The sequence below is a fragment of the Tamandua tetradactyla genome, chromosome 16 (genome assembly GCF_023851605.1).
Source record: "Tamandua tetradactyla isolate mTamTet1 chromosome 16, mTamTet1.pri, whole genome shotgun sequence".
In the NCBI taxonomy this organism is placed as follows: Eukaryota; Metazoa; Chordata; class Mammalia; order Pilosa; family Myrmecophagidae; genus Tamandua; species Tamandua tetradactyla.
The window spans coordinates 40,175,975-40,199,827 of record NC_135342.1 but is presented as its reverse complement, the minus strand read 5'-3'; the positions used below and the strand labels follow the sequence as shown (position 1 = coordinate 40,199,827).

The 23,853-nt window shown below is 41.8% G+C and overlaps 1 protein-coding gene and 1 pseudogene across 1 annotated transcript in view; one reads left to right on the top strand and one right to left on the bottom strand.

Moving 5' to 3' along the window:
• Positions 1 to 15,828: 15,828 nt before the first annotated feature.
• LOC143658426 (calcium-binding protein 4-like) lies at positions 15,829 to 19,195 on the bottom strand (annotated as a pseudogene).
• Positions 19,196 to 19,225: 30 nt separating this feature from the next.
• LOC143659405 (histone-lysine N-methyltransferase SETMAR-like) overlaps positions 19,226 to 23,853 on the top strand; it is a 43,545-nt gene continuing 38,917 nt past the window's right edge. Inside the window, exon 1 of the mRNA XM_077132317.1 lies at positions 19,226 to 19,610. Coding sequence (XP_076988432.1) covers positions 19,545 to 19,610 — 66 coding nt within the window. The 5' untranslated portion in view covers positions 19,226 to 19,544. The remainder of the gene's footprint in view (positions 19,611 to 23,853) is intronic.

Genomic DNA, 23,853 nt, shown 5'->3' with positions numbered 1-23,853 from the left:
ATTGGACAAAATTCAACGTCCTCTTCTGATGAAAACACTCCAAAAGATACGAATCAAAGGTAACTACCTCAATATGATAAAAGGAATATAGAAAAACCAATAGCCAGCATTGTACTCAATGGAGAGAGATTGAAAGCTTTCCCCCTAAGATCAGGAACAAGACAAGGATACCCACTGTCACCACTATTATTCTGTTGCTTCCTATAGAAACGGAGCTCGAAGGATATTAAGGAATGATGAGAAAGAAAGAAAGGAAGAAAGAAAGAAAGAAAGACACAGATGGGCTCAGGGGGTCTGAAGCTTAAATCTATATCAGACATCAGACAACTTTATTCTCAACCAGATCCTAGTTATATACCACAGGATGTCAATAGATATGCAGGCATTTCCTGAGGGAGCAAGATTCTTATCTCACAGTGTCCTTCATACTTAACATAACTGTTTTGGGTAAACATTCTCTTCCTCCCAGACTGCTCTACATAACAATCGCCACAGTCTACCGCTGTCATCCCGAGGCCAGCAGCTTGCAACGAATTCTGTAGGTCTTGCTTTAAACTCTTGGCTTCTACATTATTCAACATTGTGCTAGAAGTTCTAGCTAGAGCAATCAAGCAGGACAAAGAAATAAAAGGCATCCAACTGGAAAGGAAGAGTAAAACTCTCATTATTTGCAGATGATATGATACTATATTTGGAAAGTCCTGAGAAATCGACAGCAAAGTTACTTGAACTAATAAACAAATTCAGCAAGGTGGTGGAATAAAAAATTAATCGGCAAAAATCAGTAACATTTTTATACACAAGCAATGAGCTAGCTGAGGAGTCAGTTAAGGAAAAAAATCCATTCAAAATAGCAACTAAAAGAATCAAGTACTTAGGAATGAAATTAACTAGGGACATAAAGGACTTGTACCTAGAAAACTACATAACATTGCTAAAAGAAATAAAAGGAGATCTAAATAGGTGGAAAAAAATTCCCTGTCATGGATACAAAGGTGAAATACAGTTAAGATGTCAATTCTCCCCAAATTGATCTACAGATTCAACACAGTACCAATCGAAATTCCAACAACCTACTTTGAAGAATTGGAAAAACTAATTACCAAATTCATCTGGAAAGGAAAGAGACCCTCAAATAGCTAAAAGTATCTTAAAAAATAAAAACAAAATGGGAGGATTAATACTCCCTGACTTTAAAACCTATTATAAATCCACAGTGGTCAAAACAGCATGGTAGTGGCACAAAGATAGAAGCATTGACCAATGGAATCGAATCGAGAGTGTAGAAATAGACCACCAAATCTATGGTCAACTGTTTTCTGACAAAGCCCCCAAATCCTTTGAACTGGGACAAAATAGTCTTTTCAATAATTGGGCATGGAAGAACTGGATATCAACATCCAAGAGATGAAAGAGGATTCCTACCTTACACCCTACACAAAAATTAACTCCAAGTGGATCAAACACCTAAATATAAGAACTAGCACCATAAAGCTTCTTGAAGAAAATGTACGGAAACATTTTCAAGACTTAGTAATAGGAGGTAGCTTCCTAAACTTTACACCCAAAGCACAAGCAACAAAAGAAAAAATAGATAAACGGGAACTCCTCAAAATCAAATGCTTCTGCACTTCAAAAGTCTTTGTCAAAAAGGTGAAGGGGCAGCTGACTCAATGGGAGAAAATGTTTGGAAATCACATATCAGACACAAATATGATTTCCTGAATATACAGAGAAATCATTCAACACAACAACAAAAGAACAAACAACCCAATTATAAAATGAGCTAAGATTTGAACAGGGATTTTTCTGAAGAGTAAATTCAGATAGCTCAAAATCACATGGAGATGTTCATTTTCATTGGCTATAAGGGAAATACAGATCAAGACTACCATGATATACCACCTCACAACTATAAGAATCACTGCTATTAAACAAAGAGAAAACTATAAATTTTGGAGGGGATGTGGGGAAACCGGGACACTTACTCACAGCTGTTGGGAATATATAATAGTGCAACCACTATGGAAGACTATTTGGTGGTTCCTTAGGAAACTAAATATAGGGTTGCCCTAGGACCCAGCAACAGTACTTGGTATATACCCAAAAGAGCTGAAAGTAATGACACAAGCAGACATTTGCACACCGAAGTTCACAGTAGTATCATTCACAATCACCAAAAGATAGAAAGCAAACAAATGCCCATCAACAGACAAGTGGAGCAATAAAATGTGGTATATACTTACGATGGGATATTATGCAGCAGTAAGACAAAATGATGTCCTGAAGCACATGACAAAATGAATGAGTCTTGAGTACATAATGCTGAGTGAAATTAGCCAGACAAAAAGCATAGGTACTGTATCACGTCACTTTTATGACCAGCATAAAGGTATAATCAGAGGCTTAGAATATAAGGATATAGGGGAATTAGAGATACATAGAAACTAGAGGTAGGTGAATTGTTAACTAATGAGGTTGAACTCCAATATAAAGGAATAGATAGGAGTGAAGGTGGTTCTCTAGTGGGTCTATAAATAATATTACCATATTGAAGATGAACAAGAGTGAAAGGAATTGTATGGACCTAGGTATTCCACTGATTAACACTAGAAATATGAATTAGTTTGAGGAAGAATTACTTCAAAGATATGATTCTTGCGCAAAGAGTGTTTAAGTCCAGGGTATGGGGGAAAACTGTTATTGCATGCTATGAGCTATGTTCAAAAGTAAACCATCAGTGCTACCACAGCAACAGCAGAGGTAAATAATGGGGGTGGGGGGGACAAGAGTTAAGAGGAGGTTTAGATTTCCTATTTGGGGAGTGTCATGGTCAGGTTCATGTGTCAACTTGGCCAGTTGGTGGTACCTGTTTGTCTGGTTGGGCAAGTGCTGGCCTGTCTTTTGCTATGAGGACATTTTATGGAATTAAATCATGATCATTTTGGCTACATCCACATCTGATTCCATTTGTAATCAGCCAAGGGGAGTGTCTTCTTTAATGAGTCTTAATCTAATCACTGGAAGCCCTTTAAGGAGGATTCAGAAGAGATGGGTCCTCTTCCTGCTTCAGCCAGTGAGCCTCTCCTGTGGAGTTCGTTCAGACCCTCCATCGGAATTGTCAGCTTCACAGCCTGCTCTACAGATTTTGGGCTCTATGTTTCCATGGGTATGTGAGACAGTTTTATAAATTTTATATTTATGAATATTTCCTGTTGATTCTGTTTCTCTAGAGAATCCTAACTAATACAACAGTACCAGGAAGTTCTTAAGAGACAGAATCTTAAAAATGGGTTTTTATGAATGATTTTCTACTCTTACTGGACTCAAAGGCACTAAGGACTCTGATTCCCATAATCAGAATGACATTGCCAATCCGTGGAGTGAGTTGACAAAAGAGATAGTCAAAATATCACCATTTGATTCTTCTAATGCTTCACTTGTATGAAGCCAGGCTCTGGGGGATAATGTTTTTGACACCTCTATGGAGTTTTGTAGAAATAGGAAGTATAGAGAAATTGGATGGTTGTTGTCATATACACTGTATGCGCTAATGAGTGAAAGGGACGAACTTAAGGCTTCAAACAAGAAGCTTAGGCACCATCTGACCAATGTAGATGTTTTTGTGAGTGTCCTGAAGGAAAATCTTATTTCCTCAGCCATAGATTTGAGATCTCTGAAAATCAGACTCAGAATCTTATTGTAAGAGAAGGAACTTTACAACGTAAACTGAAATCTCAATCTTGCATGGTGTCTGCCATTAAAGCTAAGGCATTGATTGGAAAGCAGTGGGACCCTGAAAAATGGGATAGCAACATATGAATTGATAATGATGTCAGTGGAGAGGTTGAAAACCAGGTCATGCTGAGTCTTCTCTAGATAACCCTGTAATAGTCTGCCCTGAGGACATAGCCACATCATCTCCAGTCTGCCTTGAGGAATTGGCTACCCAATCTCCACCTGAAGGGATTAGCCCTAGAGTGATTTATCATGTCTCACCAGATGATACTGCAAATGAATGTCCTGAAGCAAATGGCTTGGAAGATACTTCTAATTCTTGTCATGACTCACCCCCACCACCCCTCATTTCTTCCAGACCTATAATTAGACTAAAGTCCCAATAGGCTCCTAAAGGTGAGGTACAAAGTATCACACATGAGGAGGTAGGTTATACTCCAAAAGAACTGTGTGAGTTTTACAATTTATATAGACAGAAACCAGGGGAATATGTGTGGCAATGGATTTTAAGCGTGTGGGATAATGGTGGGAGTAATATAAGGCTGAATCATGCTGAATGTATTAATGATGGCCCACTAAGCAGAAATTCTACAGTCAATGTTATAGCTCAAGGGGTTAGAAAAGGCATTAACAGTTTGGATGGTTGGTTGAAACATGGATCAAAAGGTGGCCAACATTTCCTGAGGTTGAAATACCAGAACTGCCCTCATATAATGTAGATGAGGGGATCCAGAGGCTTAGAGAGATGGGAATGTTAGAGTGGATTTATCATGCAAAGCCTGCTCTTACACCCCGGAATGTCCGGAGGATGCACATTTTACCAGAACAGTGAGAAATAAATTTGTGAGACTAGCACCATCATCTCTGAAGAGCTCTGTAGTTGCACTTCTCTGTAGGTCAGATATTACTGCAGGAACTGCTGCCACTGAGCTGGAATCCTTAAACACAATGGGGATGATGGGATCCTGAGTTGGCAGAAGCCAGGTGGCCACACTTAATTGCCAAAGACAGGGTGAACGTGGATATTATAACAGACAGCAAACTCAAAGTAGGAGTCAAAATAATCTGACTTGCAGAGATTTGTGGTGTTGGCTAGTAGATCATGGGGTACCTAGAAATACAATACATGGGCAGTCTACTAAATCTTATTTGAGCTGTATAAACAAAAGAGATCTAGGTCAAGTGAACAGAAGTCTAACTTGAATTACAAAAGCACAGTCACAGCACCTTAATCAGTTTCCAGACTTGAGACTGATTACAGACACAGAGCCCTTTGAATGAAAGGGAGGTCAGGTCCATTTGGGGGAGAACTCTGTTACACTGCTACAAATCTATTTTTTGTTAATCTTCCTCTAAGCCTTCCCCAAGGAGACCAATGGCTTTTTAACTGTGCACTGGGGAAAAGGAAATGATCAGATATTTCAAGGATTATTGGACCCTGGTTCAGAAATGACATTAATTCCAGGGGACCCAAAACATCACTATGGTCCACCAGTCAGAGTGGGGCTTATGGAGGTCAGGTGATTGATGGAGTGTTAGCTCAGGTCCGTCTCACAGTGGGTCCAGTGGGGCCCCAGACCATTCTGCAGTTATTTCCCCAGTTCCAGAATGCATAATTGGAATAGACATACTAAGCAACTGGCAGAATCTCCTCATTGGGTCTCTAACTCATGCAGTGAGGGCTATTATGGTGGGAAAAAACAAGTGGAAGCCACTATAACTGCCCCTATCTAGCAAAATAGTAAATCAGAAACAATACTCGATTCCTGGAGGGATTGTAGAGATTACTACCATTCTTAAGGACTTGAAGGATGCAGGAGTGGTGATTCTCACCACAACCCCATTCAACTCTTCTATTTGGCCTGTGCAGAAAACAGATGGGTCTTGGAGGTTGACAGTGGATTATTGTAAGCTCAACTAGGTGGTAACTCCAATTGCAGTTGCTGTTCCAGATGTGGTATCATTGCTTAAGCAAATCAATACATCCCCTGGTATCTGGTATGCAGTTATTGATCTGGCAAATGCTTTTTTCTTAATAGCTGTTAGTAAGGAGCACCAGAAACAATTTGCTTTCAGCTGGTGAGGTCTGCAATATACTTTCGCTGTCCTACCTCAGGAGTATATCAACTCTCCAGCCCTATGTCCATAAGCTTGTCCGCAGGGACCTTGATTGTTTCTCCCTCCCACAAGACATCACACTGGCCCATTACATTGATGATATCATGTTGATTGGACCTAGAGAGCAATAGGTAGCAACTGCTCTAGACTTACTGGTAAGGCATTTGAGTGTCAGAGGATGGTAGATAAAACCAACAAAAATACAGGGAACTTCCACCTCAGTGAAATTTCTAGGTGTCCAGTGGTGTAAGGTATGTCGAGATATCCCTTCTAAGGTGAAGGATAAGTTGCTGCATCTGGCCCCTCCTACAACCAAAAAAGAGGCACAATGTCTAGTTGGTCTCTTTGGATTTTGGCAACAACATATTCCTCATTTGGGTGTGCTACTATGGCCCGTTTATCGAGTGACCAGAAAAGCTGCTAATTTTAAGTGGGGACCTGAACAAGAGGAGGCTCTACGACAGATCCAGCTGCTGTACAAGCTGCTCTGTCACTTGGACCATATGATCCAGCAGATCCAATGGTGCTGGAAGTATCAGTGGCAAACAGAGTTGCTGTTTGGTGCCTTTGGCAGGTCCCTATAGGAGAATCACAATGCAGACCCTTAGGATTTTGGAGCAAAGCCTTACCATTTGCTGCAGATAAATACTCTCCTTTTGAGAAACAGCTTTTGGCTTGTTAGTGGGCTTTAATAGAAAACGAATGCTTAACCGTGGGCCACCAAGTTACCATGAAACCTGAGTTGCCTATCATGAGCTGGGTGTGGTCTGAACCACAAAGCCATAAAGTTGGGCGTGTGCAGCAGCACTCCATCATAAAATGGAAATGGTATATGTGAGATAGGGCCAGAGCAGGTCCTGAAGGCACAAGTAAGTTACATGGGGAAGTGGCCCAAATGCCCACAAGCTCCACTCCTGCCAGGTTACCATCTCTTTCCCACACCAGAGCTATGGCCTCTTGGGGAGTTGCTTACAATGAATTGACTTAGGAAGAGAAAACTCTGACCTGGTATACAGATGGTTCAACACGACATGCATGTACCACCCAAAAGTGGTCAGCTGCAGCACTACAACCCCTTTCTGGGGTGTCCTTGAGGGATAGTTCTGGGGAGAAATCCTACCAGTGGGCAGAACTTCGAGCAGTGCACCTGGTTGTTCATTTTGTTTGGAAAGAGAACTGGCCAGAGGTGCATTTGTATACTGACTCATGGACTGTTTCTAATGGCTTGGCTGGATGGTCAGGGACTTGGAAAGACCATAATTGGAAAATTGGTGACAAAGGGGTCTGCAGAAGAGTATGTGTATAGACCTTTCTGAGTGGACTAAAAACGTGAACACATTTGTGTCCCATTTGAATGTGTACCAGATGGTGACCTCAGCAGAGGAAGCTTTTCATAATCAAGTGGATAACATGACCTGTTCTGTGGATACCAGTCAGGATTTCCCCCCTGCAATTCCTGTCATTGTCCAGTGGACTCATGAACAAAGTGGTCATGGTGGTAGGGATGGAGGTTATGCATGGGCTCAGCAACATGGACTTCCACTCATCAAGGATGACCTGGCTGCAGCCACTGCTGAGTGCCCAATCTGCCAGCAGCAAAGACCCACACTCAGCTGCCGATATGGCACCATTCCCCGAGGTGACCAGTCAGCTACATGGTGGCAGGTTGATTACATTGGACCACTCCCTTCATGGAAGGGGCAAGGATTTGTTCTAACTGGAATAGACACATACTCTCGATATGGGTTTGTTTTCCCTGCACACAATGCTTCTGCCAAAACTACCTTTCCTGGCTTACCGAATGCCTTATCCATTGTCATGGTATTCCACACAGCTTTGCTTCTGATCAGGGAAAGCACTTCACAGCAAACGAAGTGTGGAAAAGGGCACATGCTTATGGAATTCTCTGTTCTTACCATGTTCCCCATCATCCAGAAGCAGCTGGATTGATAGAATGGTGGAATGACCTTTTGAAAACTCAATTACGGTGCCAACTAGGTGGCAATACCTTGAAGGGCTGGGTAATGTTCTCCAGGAAGCTGCATATGCTCTGAATCAGTGTCCACTGTATGGTGGTGTTTCTCCCATAGCCAGGATCCATGGGTCCAAGAACCAAGGAAGTGGAAATAGAAGTGGTACCACTCACTATTACCCCTAGTGATCTACTAGGAAAATTTTTACTTCTTGTCCCTGCGACCCTGAGCTCTGCTGGTGTACAGGTTTTAGTTCCAAAAGGGGGAGTGATTCCACCAGTAGAAACAACAATGATTCCATTGAACTGGAATCTCAGACTGGCCCCTGGTCTTTGGACTACTCATACCCCTGGATCAACAAGCCAAGGCTGGGGTGGTCAACCCTAACTATCAGGGGAAATTGGACTGCAACTACACAATGGAGGTAAAGAAGAGTTTTCCTGGAATATAGGAGATCCCCTAGAGCCTCTTTTATTACTACCATGCCCTGTGATTAAAATCAATGGAAAACTGCAACAACCCAATCTAGGCAGGACTACCAATGGCTCTGAAACTTTAGGAATGAAGGTTTGGGTCATCCCACCAGGCAAAGAGCCACGACCAGCTAAAGTGCTTGCTGAGGGTAAAGGGAACATGAAATGGGTAGTGGAAGAAGGTAGTGATAAATATTAACTACAACCACGTGATCAGTTACAGAAACGAGGACTGTAATGCTGTTTTATTTATGTTATACTATTCAAGTCATAAGATATCAAGTTTAAGAATGAATATTACCCAAGGACTTGTACCCTATTCTGGAGAGATTTAACGTGTTTCTGGTTATATGCAGGACAGTTGATCATTGTTAGGTGAGGAAAAATGCGTCTTTCATTTTTTCTATTTAGAAATTAAGTATGGTTTAAGGTGATGAGCATAGCTGCCAAGTTGACAAGGGGTGGACTGTCATGGTCAGGTTCATGTGTTTGTGTCGTTGGGCAAGTACAGGCCTGTCTTTTGCTATGAGGACATTTCACAGAATTAAATCATGATCATATTGGCTACATCCACAGCTGATTCCATTTGTGATCAGCCAAGAAGAGTGTCTTCTTAACGAGTGATACTTGATCTAATCACTGGAAACTTTTTAAGGAGGATTCAGAAGAGATAGGTTCTCTTCCTGCTTCAGCCAGCGAGCCGCTCCTGTGAAATTCATCCAGACTCTCCATCAGAATCGTCAGCTTCACAGCCTGCCCTATAGATTTTGGACTCTATATTCCACGGTTATGTGGGATGGTTTTATAAATTTTATATTTATGTATATTTCCTGTTGATTCTGTTTCTCTAGAAAACCCTAACTAATACAGGGAGAGTGTGTTTATTGGTTTTCTTTCTCTGGGGAACAATGAAATTATCTAAAATTCAGAATGTTGATGGGCTGTGGACTTTGGGCAGTCCACATAATGCCCGATGAATGGCAGTGGCTGAAAGATGCACTGATGGAGAAATAGATTGGTAGTGTGTATACTTATGAACAAAGGTTGTGCTGCTACAAAAAGAAAGAAATTCATAAGGCATGTAACAATGTGAATGAACATGTGGGACATTTGGTGAGACAAAATAAGTCAGAAACAAAAGAACAAGAATGGCATGGTCACCTTTAGAAAATGCTTATAAGAAAACAGGGGCCTACAATGTAAGCATTTAGAGCAGACACATTAAGTACACAGTGGTGATTATTATTTCTTGATTTTGAGTGGCCGTTTTATGTATATAACCTGATATTTAGAGATAAGAACGAAACTGAACAGGTTGGGGTTAAAATAATTCAGAACATAGGGGTAAGGAAGACGTGTCTATATTTTAGAACCACACATACTCTTTGAGACCAATGGAAAAAAGGTTTATTTGGTCTGGAACTGAAATTTTCTGTAATGCATAATCTAATTCAACCTATTTGTATAGCTCATTTGAACAATTGAAACACAAGGAGCACAGAATAAGAAAGAGGTCCTTTAATTCTGTATAGATTATTGCAATGCCTGGATACATCCTGGAGTATATTAAGCAGATAATCAAAAGAAGTATCAGCAAAGTCCCCTGAGGAATGGGAGGAAGACTATGGAACTATTAAACCTTACCATCAGTGAATCCCCTGATACTGTGTCAAACTTTAGGAACACCCATATCAATAGGCCATGCCCTCAATCATGAGGCTTACTCTTGTGAAGCTTATGTAGGTAGTGGAGAAGCTTAGACTACCTATAGGCATGCCTAAGAGTTACTTCTGGAGGACGTCTTTTGTTGCTCAGATGTAGTCTCACTCTCTCTCTAAGTCCATCTCTGCAAGTGAAATCATTGTCCTCCCCTCTACATGGGATATAACATCTAGGGGTGAAAGTCTCCCTGGCGATGTGGGAGATGACCCCCAGGGATGAATCCAGAACTGGCACTGTGGGATCAACAATTCCATGCTGACCATAAAGAGGAAAAGAAGTGTAATTAATAAAGTATCAGTGGCAGAGAGAGTTAAAATAGAGTCAAGAGGCTACTCTGGAGGTCTCTCTTACACAAGCGTCAGGTAGACCTTGCTACCTATCATAATCTGCCAACCCCCAACCAGGACCATTCCAGCTATGCTAGTTAGATTCAGTTGTCAACTTGGCCAGGTGAAGGCACCTAGTTCTGTTGCTGTGGACTTGACCCAATGGTATGTGAACCTCATCTGTTGCTGATTTATAACTGCAGTAGGCTAGGAGGCGTGTCTGCTGTGATGAGTGACGTTTGACTTAATTGGCTGGGGCTTAAATGAAAGAGCGCAACGTAGCACAGCCCAAGCAGCTCAGCATTCCTCATCTCAGCACTTGCAGCTCAGCCCAGGCCTTTGGAGGTGCAGAAAGGAATCACCCTGGGGAAAATTGTTGGAACCCAGAGGCCTGGAGAGAAGGCCAGCAGAGACCATCCTGTGCCTTCCCACATAAGAAAGAACCTCAGTGGAAAGTCAGCTGCCTTTCCTCTGAAGAATTAACAAAATAAATCCCCTTTTATTAAAAGCCAGTACATATGATGTGTTGCATTCCGGCAGCTAGCAAACTAGAACACCAACCAGTCCTAAAGAACACCTAGGGCAATATGTAAGATTCCACAAGGGTTCCATGCACCAAAATAACTTTCTGGAAACCTACAACCTCCAGATAGGTCCCTGGTCCAGATAAGCCCTGAAACCTAGCCCAGCCTCTCTAGAACATCAGATAGTTCCATCTCCCTACCCCATATTAGTGACAGACCCTCCCAATATGAAAAATTTGGAATTCCCATAGTCCAAACACCCCTAAAGAGGGGGATGGAAAGATCAAAGGTGATGGTGGAGTTAGATAGAATTTAACAAATGAATATGAATGCTGAATCATTAAATTGATATCTCTTTTAGTCCCCAGTATTTTAGAGCAGCTAGAAGTAAAAACCTAGAATTGTGGAATTGTAACCCATGTCAAACTCTGAAATATGTTCTACAACTAATTGTTGTGCTGTGCTTTGAAATTTATAGGTTTTTTGACTATATGTTATTTTTCACAAAAAGAAAAAAGTTGATTATGCTGATGAAAGAAGTTTCAGCCCTCTAGCCTCCTATATTCTGGAGCAGCTAGAAGGAAAAATATGAGAGGATCTTATGGTGGCCCATGACAAACTCTGGGATCTGTCCTGTAACTACCTGTTGAAGAGTGCTTTGAAAACTCTTGCTTTTTAATTTCTTTGCTTCGTATATATGTTATTCTATATAATAAAAAACACTAAAATTTAAAATGACACAACTGTAGTCTGTTTACAAGAGACTCATCTTAAACTCAAAAAGCATAAGTAAGTTAAAAGATAAAGGAGAGAAATATATGTATCATGTAGGTAGAAACCAAAAGAGAGATTGATCACTATACTAATACAAACAACTTTGTATTAACAAACTTTAAACTTTGTATTAACAGATCAAACAAACTTTAAGTCAAAAACTGTTATGATGAAAGGAATTGTAGGAAGATGGTGGAGAAGGGAGCTCCAGGACTCAATCCTTCCCCAAAGAAACTAATGAAAAGGCATAAACTGTCTGAAGCAACTGTTTTGAAACCCTGGAGGCCAGAAGAGCAGTTCAGCATCCAGGGAAAAGTGGAAGGAAGAGGCTGACAAACTACAGGAAAGAACAATAAATTGTTATCTTTGCATGATGGCTACCAGTGCCCATCACTATTCTTGAGGCAGGCTGTGGGGTTCAGCCCCGGTTATCTCACTGGAAACAGAAAGGGATGTTGAAATCCTTTTCCCCAAGAAGAGATGCGGGCACAGTGATCACTGATTACAGCTTTTGATTAGCAAATTTGGATCACCAGGGGCCAAATTCTGAAGGGAGACATTGTTTCAACCCACCCTACACAAAGGCAGCAGTAGCCGTTGTTATAATTACATTGTTACATTGTTACAATCCCCCAACACAGGGGTGGTAGTGGTGGTGGAGATGTAAGGATGTTGCACTTCCTTGGGGCTGCACAGGACAGTAATCTGAAGGGCTGCAATTGCTGGGCAGGCCAGGAAACATCCTTCTTTGCCTAACCCCCATCATTGGAATTGAGGTTGATAGATAAGAAATCATTGCCTAATGCAAGGTCATCAATTTGTTTTTTAGGTCACAATGATTTATGACTATATTTTCTTCTAATTTTTTCTTTAAAGTTCTTACATTTAGGTTTTTGCTCCATTTTCTATTAATTTATATGGGTCCAACGTCACCATTTTCATGCTGTTGTCCCAGCAGCCATTTGTTGAAAAGATTATTCTTTTTTCATTGAATGGTATGGGCACTGTTTTAGTTTACTAGTGCTGCCAGAATGCAATAAACCAGAAATGGACTGGCTTTTATAAAGGGGATTTATTTAGTTACAAATTTTCAGTTCTTTGGAGGAAAAGCAGCTGTCTTTCCTCTGACTTTCTCTGTCACACGGGAAGCCATACAGTGACGTCTGCTGGCCTTTTCTCCCAGCTTCTGGGTTCAAATAGCTTTGTCCAGGATGATTCCTTTCTGCATCTTCAAATGTCTGGTCTGAGCTGCTCTGAGCTCAGCTCTTCCTCCTTTTAAGCCTCACTTATCGTGGAAGGCACTTCCCTTAGCCAACTGCAGATGTAATCAGCCATGGAGAAATTTACATGCTGATGATTTAAGTTCACAGCAACAGACCTGTGCACAATCACCTGGCCCAGTTGACACTTGAACCTAACTACTACAGACCCACTTGTCTAAAATCAACTGACCATATGTGTGAGAGTTTTTTCCTGGATTCTCAGTTCTATTCCATTCTATGTCTATCCTTTTGCCAGTACCATACTATATATAGTTCTGTAGTAAGTTCTGAAATCTGGAAGTATGAGTGTGTTAGTCTGCAAGCTGCTGGAATGTGATATACCCGAACTGGAATGGCTTTTAAAAGGGAAATTTAATAGGTTACAAGTTTATAGTTGTAAGGAAGTAAGTGTCCAAATTAAGGCACCAACAAGAGGTTATCTTCACTCAAAAAAGGCCAATTGGTCTGGAACACCTCTGTCAACTGGGATGTCTCATGGCTGTCATCTGCTGGTCCCTTGCTCTTGGGCTCCACTCCTTCTAGTCTGTCCATGTGGGGGTTCCTCACTTTGCTTCTCTGGGGCTAGCTTTCATCTTTTGTCTTTCTTTGGTTCTCTCCAGGTTCTGGCTTGCTTAACATCTCATGACTATGTCTGCTGGGATCTGAGTATTTCCAAATATCTGTGTCTGCATCTGTATCAGCTCTGTTGTGAAGTTTCTGTTGGCTCTAAGGCTTCTGGTGTTTCCATTGGCTCTGTCATTTCTGAAGTTTCTCCAAAATGTTTTCCTCTTTTAAAGGATTCCAGTAAACTTATCAAGACCTACCTGGAACGGGTGGAGTCACATCACCGTCTAATCAAAAATTACACCCACAATTGTACATGTCACATCTGTGAGGAGATAATCTAATCAAGTTTCCAACCTATACTGCTGAATAGGAATTAAAATAAACAACTGCCTCTACAATATGGAATTAGGATTAAAACATGGCTTTTCTAGGGTACATAGTACTTTCAAACCAGCACAATGAGTCTTCCAACTTTGTGGTTCTTTTTCGAGATTGTATGGGATATTCTGCAGCTCTTGACTTTCCATATGAATTTTAGGATTAGTTTATCAATTTCTAAAGAATCAAGTTGGGATTTTGATAGGGATTGTATTGAATTTGTAGATCAATTGACACCTTAACAATATTGTCTTCCAATTCATGAATGTGGGATGTCTTCTATTTATTTAGGTCTTCTTTCAATTCTCTCAACAGTGTTTTATAGTTCTGGTGTTAAATGTCATCCTAATTATTTTATTCTTTGTGATGTTATGTTATATGGAATTTTTAAATTGTTCATTGCAAGTGTGTAGAAATATAATTGATTTTTGTGAATTTGTCTTTTTTCCTAAAAACTTACTGAATTCACTTATTCTAATAGTTTCCAAGTAGAGTTCTTAGGATTTTTTTATATACAAGATCATATCATCTGCGAATAGAAATAGTTTTCCTTTTCCGTTTCTAATCTAGATGCCCTTTATTTCATTTTCTTGTATAATTGCCCTGGCTAAAACCTCCAAAACAGTACAATGTTCAGGTTCCAACTTAAAAAAAAATTTTTTTTGGAAGATTTTGCTGTGATATATTCATTTATCATAACTTCCATCCAAATTATGCAACCAATATCTCACAGTTAGGGTGCAATCATCATCATCACACTCACTTTTAGGCCATTTCCCTTACTCCTAAAAGAAAGTTATCAGACAGATATGCAAAAAGAAAACCCCAAACACCCCATATCCCTTATCCCCCCATATAAATAACCCTTTATATTGGTGTGGTACACCAGTTACTGTTGATGAAAGAATTTTAAGGTGTTTCTGTCAACTGTAGCCCATAGCTTGCAAAAAGTATTTCCCCCTCATACCACTCTATTATTAACTCTTTGTACCAGTGTCATAGATTTTTTACATTCATTTTATGGTCTGACTTATATTGTTCTATTATTAACATGTAGGATCCTAACTCTCCTGCTTGTTCCATCCTCTCAGTGTCCCTCATGGTAGCTTGTTTCATTGTGTGAATTATAACTTTTTGTCATGAGTTCATACTCAGGAGTGACAAGGAATTTTTAGAAGTCCCATGTCCCCTGGGTTGAGAAAGAGACCCCTCCTCAGCAGTTTCGTAGTTTCTGCAGTTTCTCCTACCATCTAGGTAGACTACTCTCCTGCTCAAAGTCTACATCCTGGACTTCCAGGTTTTCTAGGGCAACATTTTTTTCCCTCAAGACCCTGAACATCTAGGCAAGCTTCTTGCGACTTTCTCAGGTGAAAATATTTTAGTCTCCCTTTTGGGAACAGGATAGCCATTAGAAGCCCTAGAATGTACTCAGGAAGTTAATTTCTTGCTTCCCAGACTCTTGCAGATCTTTTATGTTGGAGACAGGGCCCCAGAGCCTCTATCCAGATCTGAACCCTCACCATGGCAGCTCCTGTCTACCATTTCAGCTTTGATTTCTCTCCTTGTCTTTGGTAGCTGGGTGTTCAGATATTTTCTACATTTCTGCACATGAGCAGTAGGAAGAGGTCAGCTACCCTCCCAATTCTCCACGTTACTAGAGACCTCATCTTTGAATACTGCCGGTTCCAGGGAACATCCTACCTCCTAAGGGACTGGAGAGACCCAAATCTCACACTGGGCAACAGTGAGCAGTGAGGGCTGGCTCCGTCTCCGCAGCGTGGGTTGGGGGAAGGTGAGGATAAGGGTGGGCAGGTGGCAGCACGAGCTGGTGCTCCTGCTGGGTGTGGACAGGGGTAGAAGCCTGGGGGCCACTGGGTCTCTTCCATCTGTGGGGGAGCCTCTTGGGCAAGGATATACAGAACAAACCCTCCCGTAGTCTGGGGCCACGCCACCAGGATAACTGGTTCTCCATCCTAGAGCCAGTGACTGGAGAGCATCATGACGAACTCATCAAAGTCTACAGTGCCGTCCCCATTGAGATCCACCTCCTGGAGCATTTTCTCCAGCTCAGGGCCCGCTAGCAGCTCCCCCCAGCAGAGCCCGCGCTGCCTGCCGCAGTTCCGCCACGGTAATTCGTCCATCCCTGTCCCTGTCAAATTCCTGGAAGGTGATGCGCACCCTCAGCATGTGCGCAGTCTCCTCCCAGCTTTGGGCTCATCAGGTCCAGAAATTCCTCGAAGTCCACGCAGCCGCCAGTGCGCATCTTGACATGCTGCGAGAGCTGGAGGAGCTCCATCTAGGTGGGCATGTAGCCCAGCGTCCGCATACAGGCACCCAGCTCCCGGTGGCCGATGCAGTCGCCTGGGTCAGTGTAGAATTCCTCAAAGGTGGCCTGCAGCTCGTCCAGCTTCTCCGGGCCCAGCTTGCGGTCCTTTCCAAAAAGGTGGTTGAGCAGCGGCGAGTACGTGCTCTGGGCCGCACCGTGCTAGGGCCCTGGGCGACGCTGGCACGACTGGTGACGATCGGTTGGCCTGGGCGCCACGGAGGGGCAGCTCCTCCGGCTCCTCCCTGCTCCTAGGGGTGTCCTTGATGCCCCCAGATCTTCAGAGCTCTTCAGGAACTCTCCGGGCCCTGTCCCCTCTTGTTCCTCCTCCAGGTCAGGGCTGGCTCCTCCCCACCACCCCTGGGAGCACTCCTCCCCTTGGGGGTTCCTGGAGACCGAGGGCCAGGGTTGGGCAGGGCTGTCCCCTCACCGGCCCAGTGGCCATGTGGGGAGGGACGGCAGGGTTCAGTCACTTGGCCCCACTGAGCGCCCTTGGTTCTTGAGTCCCACAAAGCTCAGGTTTCAACTTTTTAAAGGTAAGAAATTTTCAGTTAGAACTGCTTGGTTTTCGGTTATTGTCAATATTTTTAATGATCTTTAATACTTTAATGTAGGAAAGGAATGCAACATTTTTCCCTGGCAGGTAAGATTGAAGGACAGAAATGAAAGTTAGGAACTTGGAAGAACAGGGACTTTACAGATTGTTATGATGTTTACCATATTTTAACTATCAATGGAAGGGATTATGAACCTGAAATCACTGACTCAATGACAATGTAAATTATCATTATATATTTATGAATGTGATGTAACAGTTTGAATTTTCCCTCAGAAGAATATCCCTGGGGTGCTGTTTATAATCCCTGGGTGAGGGATGTTCTCTCTGCTCCATGGGGATTAACAATGGACACCCAGAAGTACATGCAACCCCCAAAGCAGCCGACCAATGATATAGATCTGTGGAGAATGCCACACAGAAAATGAAATAAAATCGAGTTCTAATCGGATGTAGAGAATGCAGAAAAAGAATAATATACAAGAAAAGGACTAAAAGTTGTGGGTTTTGATGCTCAGTGAAACGTGAATCCAGAATAACATCTCTGCTTGTATTTGGATTTGTCATTTATGTTTCACGTTGTTGCATAGCTTTTGATTAGCATGCTTATCGTTTTTTATTGTGAAAAACCACATATATACCAAAAAAAGCAGTAAATTTCAAAGCATACCACAACAATTAGTTATAGAAGAGATTTCAGAGTTTGGTATGTGTTACAGTTCTATAATTTTAGGTGTTTCCTTCTAAATGCTCTATGACACTGGAAATTTAAAAAATATCAATATAGTGATTCAGCAGTCAAGCTCATTTGTTAAATCATATCTCCTCTTTTATAACTGTACCTTCTCCATTGATTTTTCTCCCAATCTTTAGGAATATTTAGGCTATTCACATTCTAACTTTTTCATGTTGGAAAGGGCTGTTAAAATATGGGATAGGAGGATGGAACTAGTTGATGTTCTTGGAGAGGCTTGCCACTCTGGTTTTCAGGACTAATCTGGCCTAGGTACCCATCTGGAGGTTGTAGGTTTCTGGAAAGTAATCACAGTGCATGGAACCTCAGATAAAGCCCTAGTTATTCTTTAGGGTTGGCAGGAATGGTTTGGGTTGGGGTTTGACAAACCAAGATAATTAGCAATACGTAGCTGAAGCTTAGATAAGAGTAACCTCTCAACTCTATTTGAACTCTCTCAGCCACTGATAACTTATTTGTTACAATACATTTCCTCCTTTTGGTAAGGAAGGCATTGTTGATCCCATGGTGCCAGGGCCTGAGAGTCATAGCCCACATTGCTAGGGAGACTTTCACTCCTGGATGTCATGTCTCAGATAGGGGGGAGGGTAATGATTTTCCTTGCAAAGTTGGGTTTAGTAGCATGCTTATCTTTATGAATACAACTACATAGGCACAATTTCACTTTATCTCATTTTTGAAATCATATTGTATTTTGGTATTTGTTAATCTTTGTATAGATAAATCTCTTGTGTGTGTTAAAAACAAAAAGAATGTCCCAGTACAGCAAAATCATGGTTCTGGAATCCATTTCTCTCATAAGAGGTAATAGGTTAATAATGCTACTGTGAATTTGCTGAAATTACTTTAAAATCTCTCTTCCGTTTCCATCAACATAACTCTGTGACATGGGATTCCTAACGATGAGAACATAAAAATAGTTTGGATATAAAGTTTCCAAAGTTGACAAGAAGCATTATTGTCAATCCAGTGTAGATATGTGAACTAAGAAGCAGCACATTAAATACTTACATTGTATTCATTCAAACGGTGTTTACAGATATTTAATATACGGAATAACAATTTCAAGTATTAATTTTGTTTTAGTTACAATGGTGGAACAAAAAGCCATCCTGCAAAGCAATTCTTTTTAATAAAATTAGCCTACTGGCTAATTTTCTCTGAGCAAAATGTACGTTTCTTAAATTATTTTCTCTGTGATTTTTTTTCTGATTGTTTATTGAAATTAATATTGCCTGTCAAATCTAGTATTTTAAAAGTGGCCTTGCAATTTGTACATCTTTTTTTTGTAGCATTTTTCACGTAATTCATTTTTCTTATTTTAGTAAATATTAGTGGTTGATGGATTGAAAAAAATACTGGTCCTTCACCGTGGACAGTGAAAAGCACTAGTCTACACAGCTAGGTTGAGCTCCTTGAGGGCAGATGCTTAATTTTATTCAAATTTGTTTGACCCAAAAATTTATTGAATAAATGAATGAATTTTCAATCCATTCCGGTGCCGAGTCCAGGGCTTGGCATACATTTGGCTCAGAAAATGTCCATAATAATTCCTCCATAGTTAGATTTGCTAGCATTAATGAGGTTTATGAAATGCCAGGGTAAGTGCTCATTGCTTTACCTCTCCCTTCCCCTTTCACTCTCACTTTCTCCTCTCCACTGGGAGGCTGTGTCTGACACCACCGCCCGCCCTCTTTGCACATTCATTGCTGGAGTTGAACGCCCGTTACTGCTCGAGTTCCACCCAAGACACGCCCCCCATGCCGTCCTCTTGGCGGGGAGAAGGCTTGGCCTTTGTCACGTCGAGCGATCTAGACCGTTTCCTCTGGGGTGGGACCGGGAGCCAGACTTGGGGTGCTGGCCCACTTGGGGCATTCCTGCCGCGGTCCCTAAGAGCTGGCCCTCGGGGCCCTCGGTGTGCCCTGCCCCCAGGCAGGTTCCGCGCGCGCGCAGCCTTCAGAGCCTCGGTGTGGTCAGCGGGGACTCAGCGGGCGGGCGCCTGGCGGCTGAGGAACGAGGGGAGGAGCCCAGCTGCTGCTGCGGAGGGGAGAGGAACATGTCTGCAGCTCGAGCCAAGAAAGTGAAGATGGCCACCAAATCATGCCCCGAGTGCGACCAACAGGTGGGCGTCGGGGTCGGGCGCTCAAGTCTGCGGGGCCCGCGGCGGTTGCCCGGCGGCCGTTGGCTGTGGGGTAGCCACCACGCCGGGGTCCGGGCGGGGGTCTGACCCTTGGGTTTGGTGACCGGGCTGCGCCGAAGGGCTGTCCGGGGCACGCCCCGGGCGGCCCGGCTGGAGTCCCCCTGGCGGCGGCCAGACGGGAGCGTTAGGTCCTTCCTGTGGCCCGGAGGCTTGGGAGGGGGCGTGGGTTTGTTGTGAGCGACCAGGGGAACTGTCCGGACCCTGTCGGCCCCTGTTGACAGGGGCGGGAGCCTGGGACAGCGACCCCAGTGGACGGGCCGGGTCCCTACCAGCCCCCAGTAGCCCCCTTGTGCCCCGGCAGGTATGGTGTAAGAACGCCCCCACCGCCGGCCCACCCAACCAATGTCCTATCCCCGCCCTTCACTGCGGTCTGGGTGGACTCTGAAATATGACAAAAGAACTGCAGTGAAAAGTCTTGTCTTCTCTTTGATTTCATTACATAAGTGATTTTAATATGATTTTAAATTTTATGACCCAAATTAATCTCTTAAATTTTTTTAAACTTTTTTTTTATTGCATAGTATAACATACACAAAGCAAAGGAATAAAAAAGCAGTAGTTTTCAAAGCACTCTTCAAAAAGTAGTCAAAGGACAGATACCAGAGTTTGTCATGGGCTACCACATGATCCTCTCACATTTTTCCCTCTAGCTGCTCCAGAACATAAGATGCCAGAGGGCTTAAATATTTTTTGTCATCATAATCGACTTTTTTCTTTTTGTGTGTGTGTGAAAAATAACATATATACAAAAAAGCTATCAATTTGAAAGCGCAGTACCACAATTAGTTGTAGAACATATTTCAGAGTATGACATGGGTTACAATTCCACAATTTTAGGTTTTTACTTCCAGCTGCTCTAAAATATTGGAGACTGAAAGAGATATCAATGTAATGATTCAGCATTCATATTCATCTGTTAAATCCTATCTTCTCTATATAACTCCACCATCACCTTTGATCTTTCTATCCCTCTCTTTAGGGGTGTTTGGGCTATAGGAATTCCAAATTTTTCATATTGGAAGGGTCTGTCACTAATATGGTTCGGGAGAGGCTGGGGTAGGTTTCAGGACTTATCTGGACCAGAAACCTATCTGGAGGTTGTAGGTTTCCGGAAAGTTACTCTAGTGCATGGAACCCTTGTGGAATCTTATATATTGCCCTAGGTATTCTTTAGGATTGGCTGGAATGGTCTTGGTTGGGGGTTGGCAGGCTATGATAGGCAGCAAGTTCTACCTGAAGTTTGCATAAGAGCAATCTCCAGAGTTGCCTCTCGACTCTATTTTAACTCTCTCTACCACTGAGACTTTATTAGTTACACTTCTTTTCCCCCTTTTGATCAGGATGGAATTGTTGATCCCACAGTGCCAGTTCTGGATTCATCCCTGGGAGTCATCTTCCACGTCACCAAGGAGACTTTCAACCTTGGATGTCCTATCCCACGTAGGGGGGAGAACAATGATTTCACTTGCAGAGATGGGCTTAGAGAGAGAGTGAGACCACATCTGAGCAACAAAAGAGGTCCTCCAGAAGTAACTCTTAGGGATTTCTATAGGTAGTGTAAGTTTCTCCACTAACTACATAAGCTTCACAAGAGTAAGCCTCCTGATCGAGGGCATGGCCTATTGATTTGGGTGTTCCTAAAGTTTGACACAGTATCAGGGGATTCACTGATGGTAAGATTTAATAGTTCCTTATTTTTCTCCCACTCCTCAGGAGACTTTGCCAGTATTTTTTTGATAATCTGCTTAATGTACTGTAGGATGTATCCAGGCATTACAATAATCTATACAGGATTAAAGGACCTCTTTCTTATTCTGTGTTTCAGTTGTTCAAATGAGCTATACAGATAAATTGAATTAGATTATGCACTACAGAAAATTTCAGTTCCAGATCAAATAAACCTTTCTTTCATTGGTCTCAAAGTGTATGTGTGGTTCTAAAATATAGATGCTGTCTTCCTTACCCCTATGTTCTGGATTACTGTAATCCCAACCTCTTCAGCTTCATTCTTATCTCTAAATATCAGGTTATATAAAACCTGATATAAAACAGCCTCTCAAAATCCAGAAGTAATAATCACCACTCCAGTCTGCTCTAAAAGCTTACAATCTAGATCTCTGTTTTCTTATAAGCATTTTGTAAAGGTGACCATACCATTCTTGTTCTTTTATTTCTGGCTTATCTTGTCTCACAAATGTCCCACATGTTCATTCACTTCATTGCATGCCTCACAACTTTGTTCCTTTTTGTAGCAGCACAATCTTTGTTCATGAGTATACATCATCGTTCGCCAGTCTACTTCTCTATCAGTGCATCCTTCAGCCACCTGCATTCATCAGGCATCACAAAGAGGGCCCAAAATCCACAGTCCATCAACACTCTTTATTTTAGATAATTTCACTGTTCCCAAGAGAAAGAAAACCAATAAATATACCCTCAGCAACTAGGAAATCTAAACCTCCTCTTAACTCATGTCCCTCCCCTCATTATTTACCTCTGCTGTTGGAGTGGTAGTGCTCATGGTTTCCTTTTGACCATAGCTCATAGCATAGAATATCAGTTTTCCCCTGAACACTGGACTTAAACACTCTTTATACAAGATTCATATCTGTGAAGTAATTCTTGTGAGAATCCATATTTCTAGTGTTAAACAGTGGGCCACACAGGTCTATATAACCCCTTTCAGTCTTGTTCATCTTCAATATGGTAATATTACTTACAGACCCACTAGAGAACCACCTTCACTCCTATCTATTCCCTTACATTGGAGTTCAACCTCATTAACTAACGGTTCACCCATCTCTAGCTTCTATGCATCTCTAATGCTTATATTGTAAACCTCTGACTATACTTTTATGCTGATCATAAAAGTGGAATCATACAGTATCTATCCTTTTGTATCTTGCTAACTTCAGTCAACATTATATCCTAAAGGCTCATCCATTTTGTCATGTGCTTCAGGACGTCATTTTGTCTTAGTGCTGCATAGTATTCCATCAATAAGTATATACCACATTTTTTGATCCATGCGTCTGTTTATGGGCATTTTTTTTCTCCATCTTTTGGTGATTGTGAATAATGCTTCTGTGAACATTGGTGTGCAAATGTCTGTTTGTGTCATTGCTTTCAGCTCTTCTATATACCCAGTAGTGCTTTTGCTGGGTCATAGGGCAAGTCGTAAGTTAGTTTCCTAAGGAACCGCCAAACAGTCTTCCATAGTGGCTGCACCATTATACATTCCCACCAACAGTGCATAAGTCTCCCATTTTCTCCACATCCTCTCCAACATTTATAGTTTCCTGTTTGTTTAATAGTAGCCATCTCAGAGATGTGAGGTGGTATCTCACTGTAGTCTTGATCTGCATTTCCCTTATAAGCCAGTGAAAATGAGCAGCTCTTCATGTGCTTTTGAGCCATCTGTATTTGCTCTTCAGAAAAATGCCTATTCATATCTTTAGCCCATTTTGTAATTGGATTGTTTGTTCTTTTGTTGTTGAGTTGTATGATTTCCTTGTATATATAGGAAGTCAAACCTTTGTCCAATATGAGATTTTGAAATATTTTCTCCCATTGAGTTGGCTGCCTCTTCACCTTTTTGACAAAGTCTTTTGAGGTGCAGAAGCATTTGATTTGAGGAGTTCCCATTCATCTATTTTTTCTTTTGTTGCTTGTGCTTTGGGTATACAGTTTAGGAAGCTACCTTCTATTACTAGGTCTTGAAGATGTTTCCCTACATTTTCTTCTAGAAGCTTTATGCTGCTCATTCTTTTATTTAGGTGTTTGATCCACTTTGAGTTAATTTTTGTGTAGGGTATAAGATAGGGGTCCTCTTTCATTTTTTGGCTGTTGATATCCAGTTCAAAATAGAAAAGACTATTTTATCCCAGTTCAGAGGATTTGGGGGCCTTGTCCAAAATCAGCTGACCATAGATTTGGTGGTCTATTTCTGCACTCTTGGTTCAATTCCATTGGTCAGTGCTTCTATCTTTGTGCCACTACCATGCTGTTTTGACCACTGTTTTAAAGTCAGGGAGTGTTAATCCTTCCACTTTGTCCTTGTGTTTTAGGATGCTTTTAGCTATTTGGGGTCTCTTTCCCTTCCGGATGAATTTGGTAGTTAGTTTTTCCAAATCTTCAAAGTAGGTTGTTAGAATTTTGATCGGTA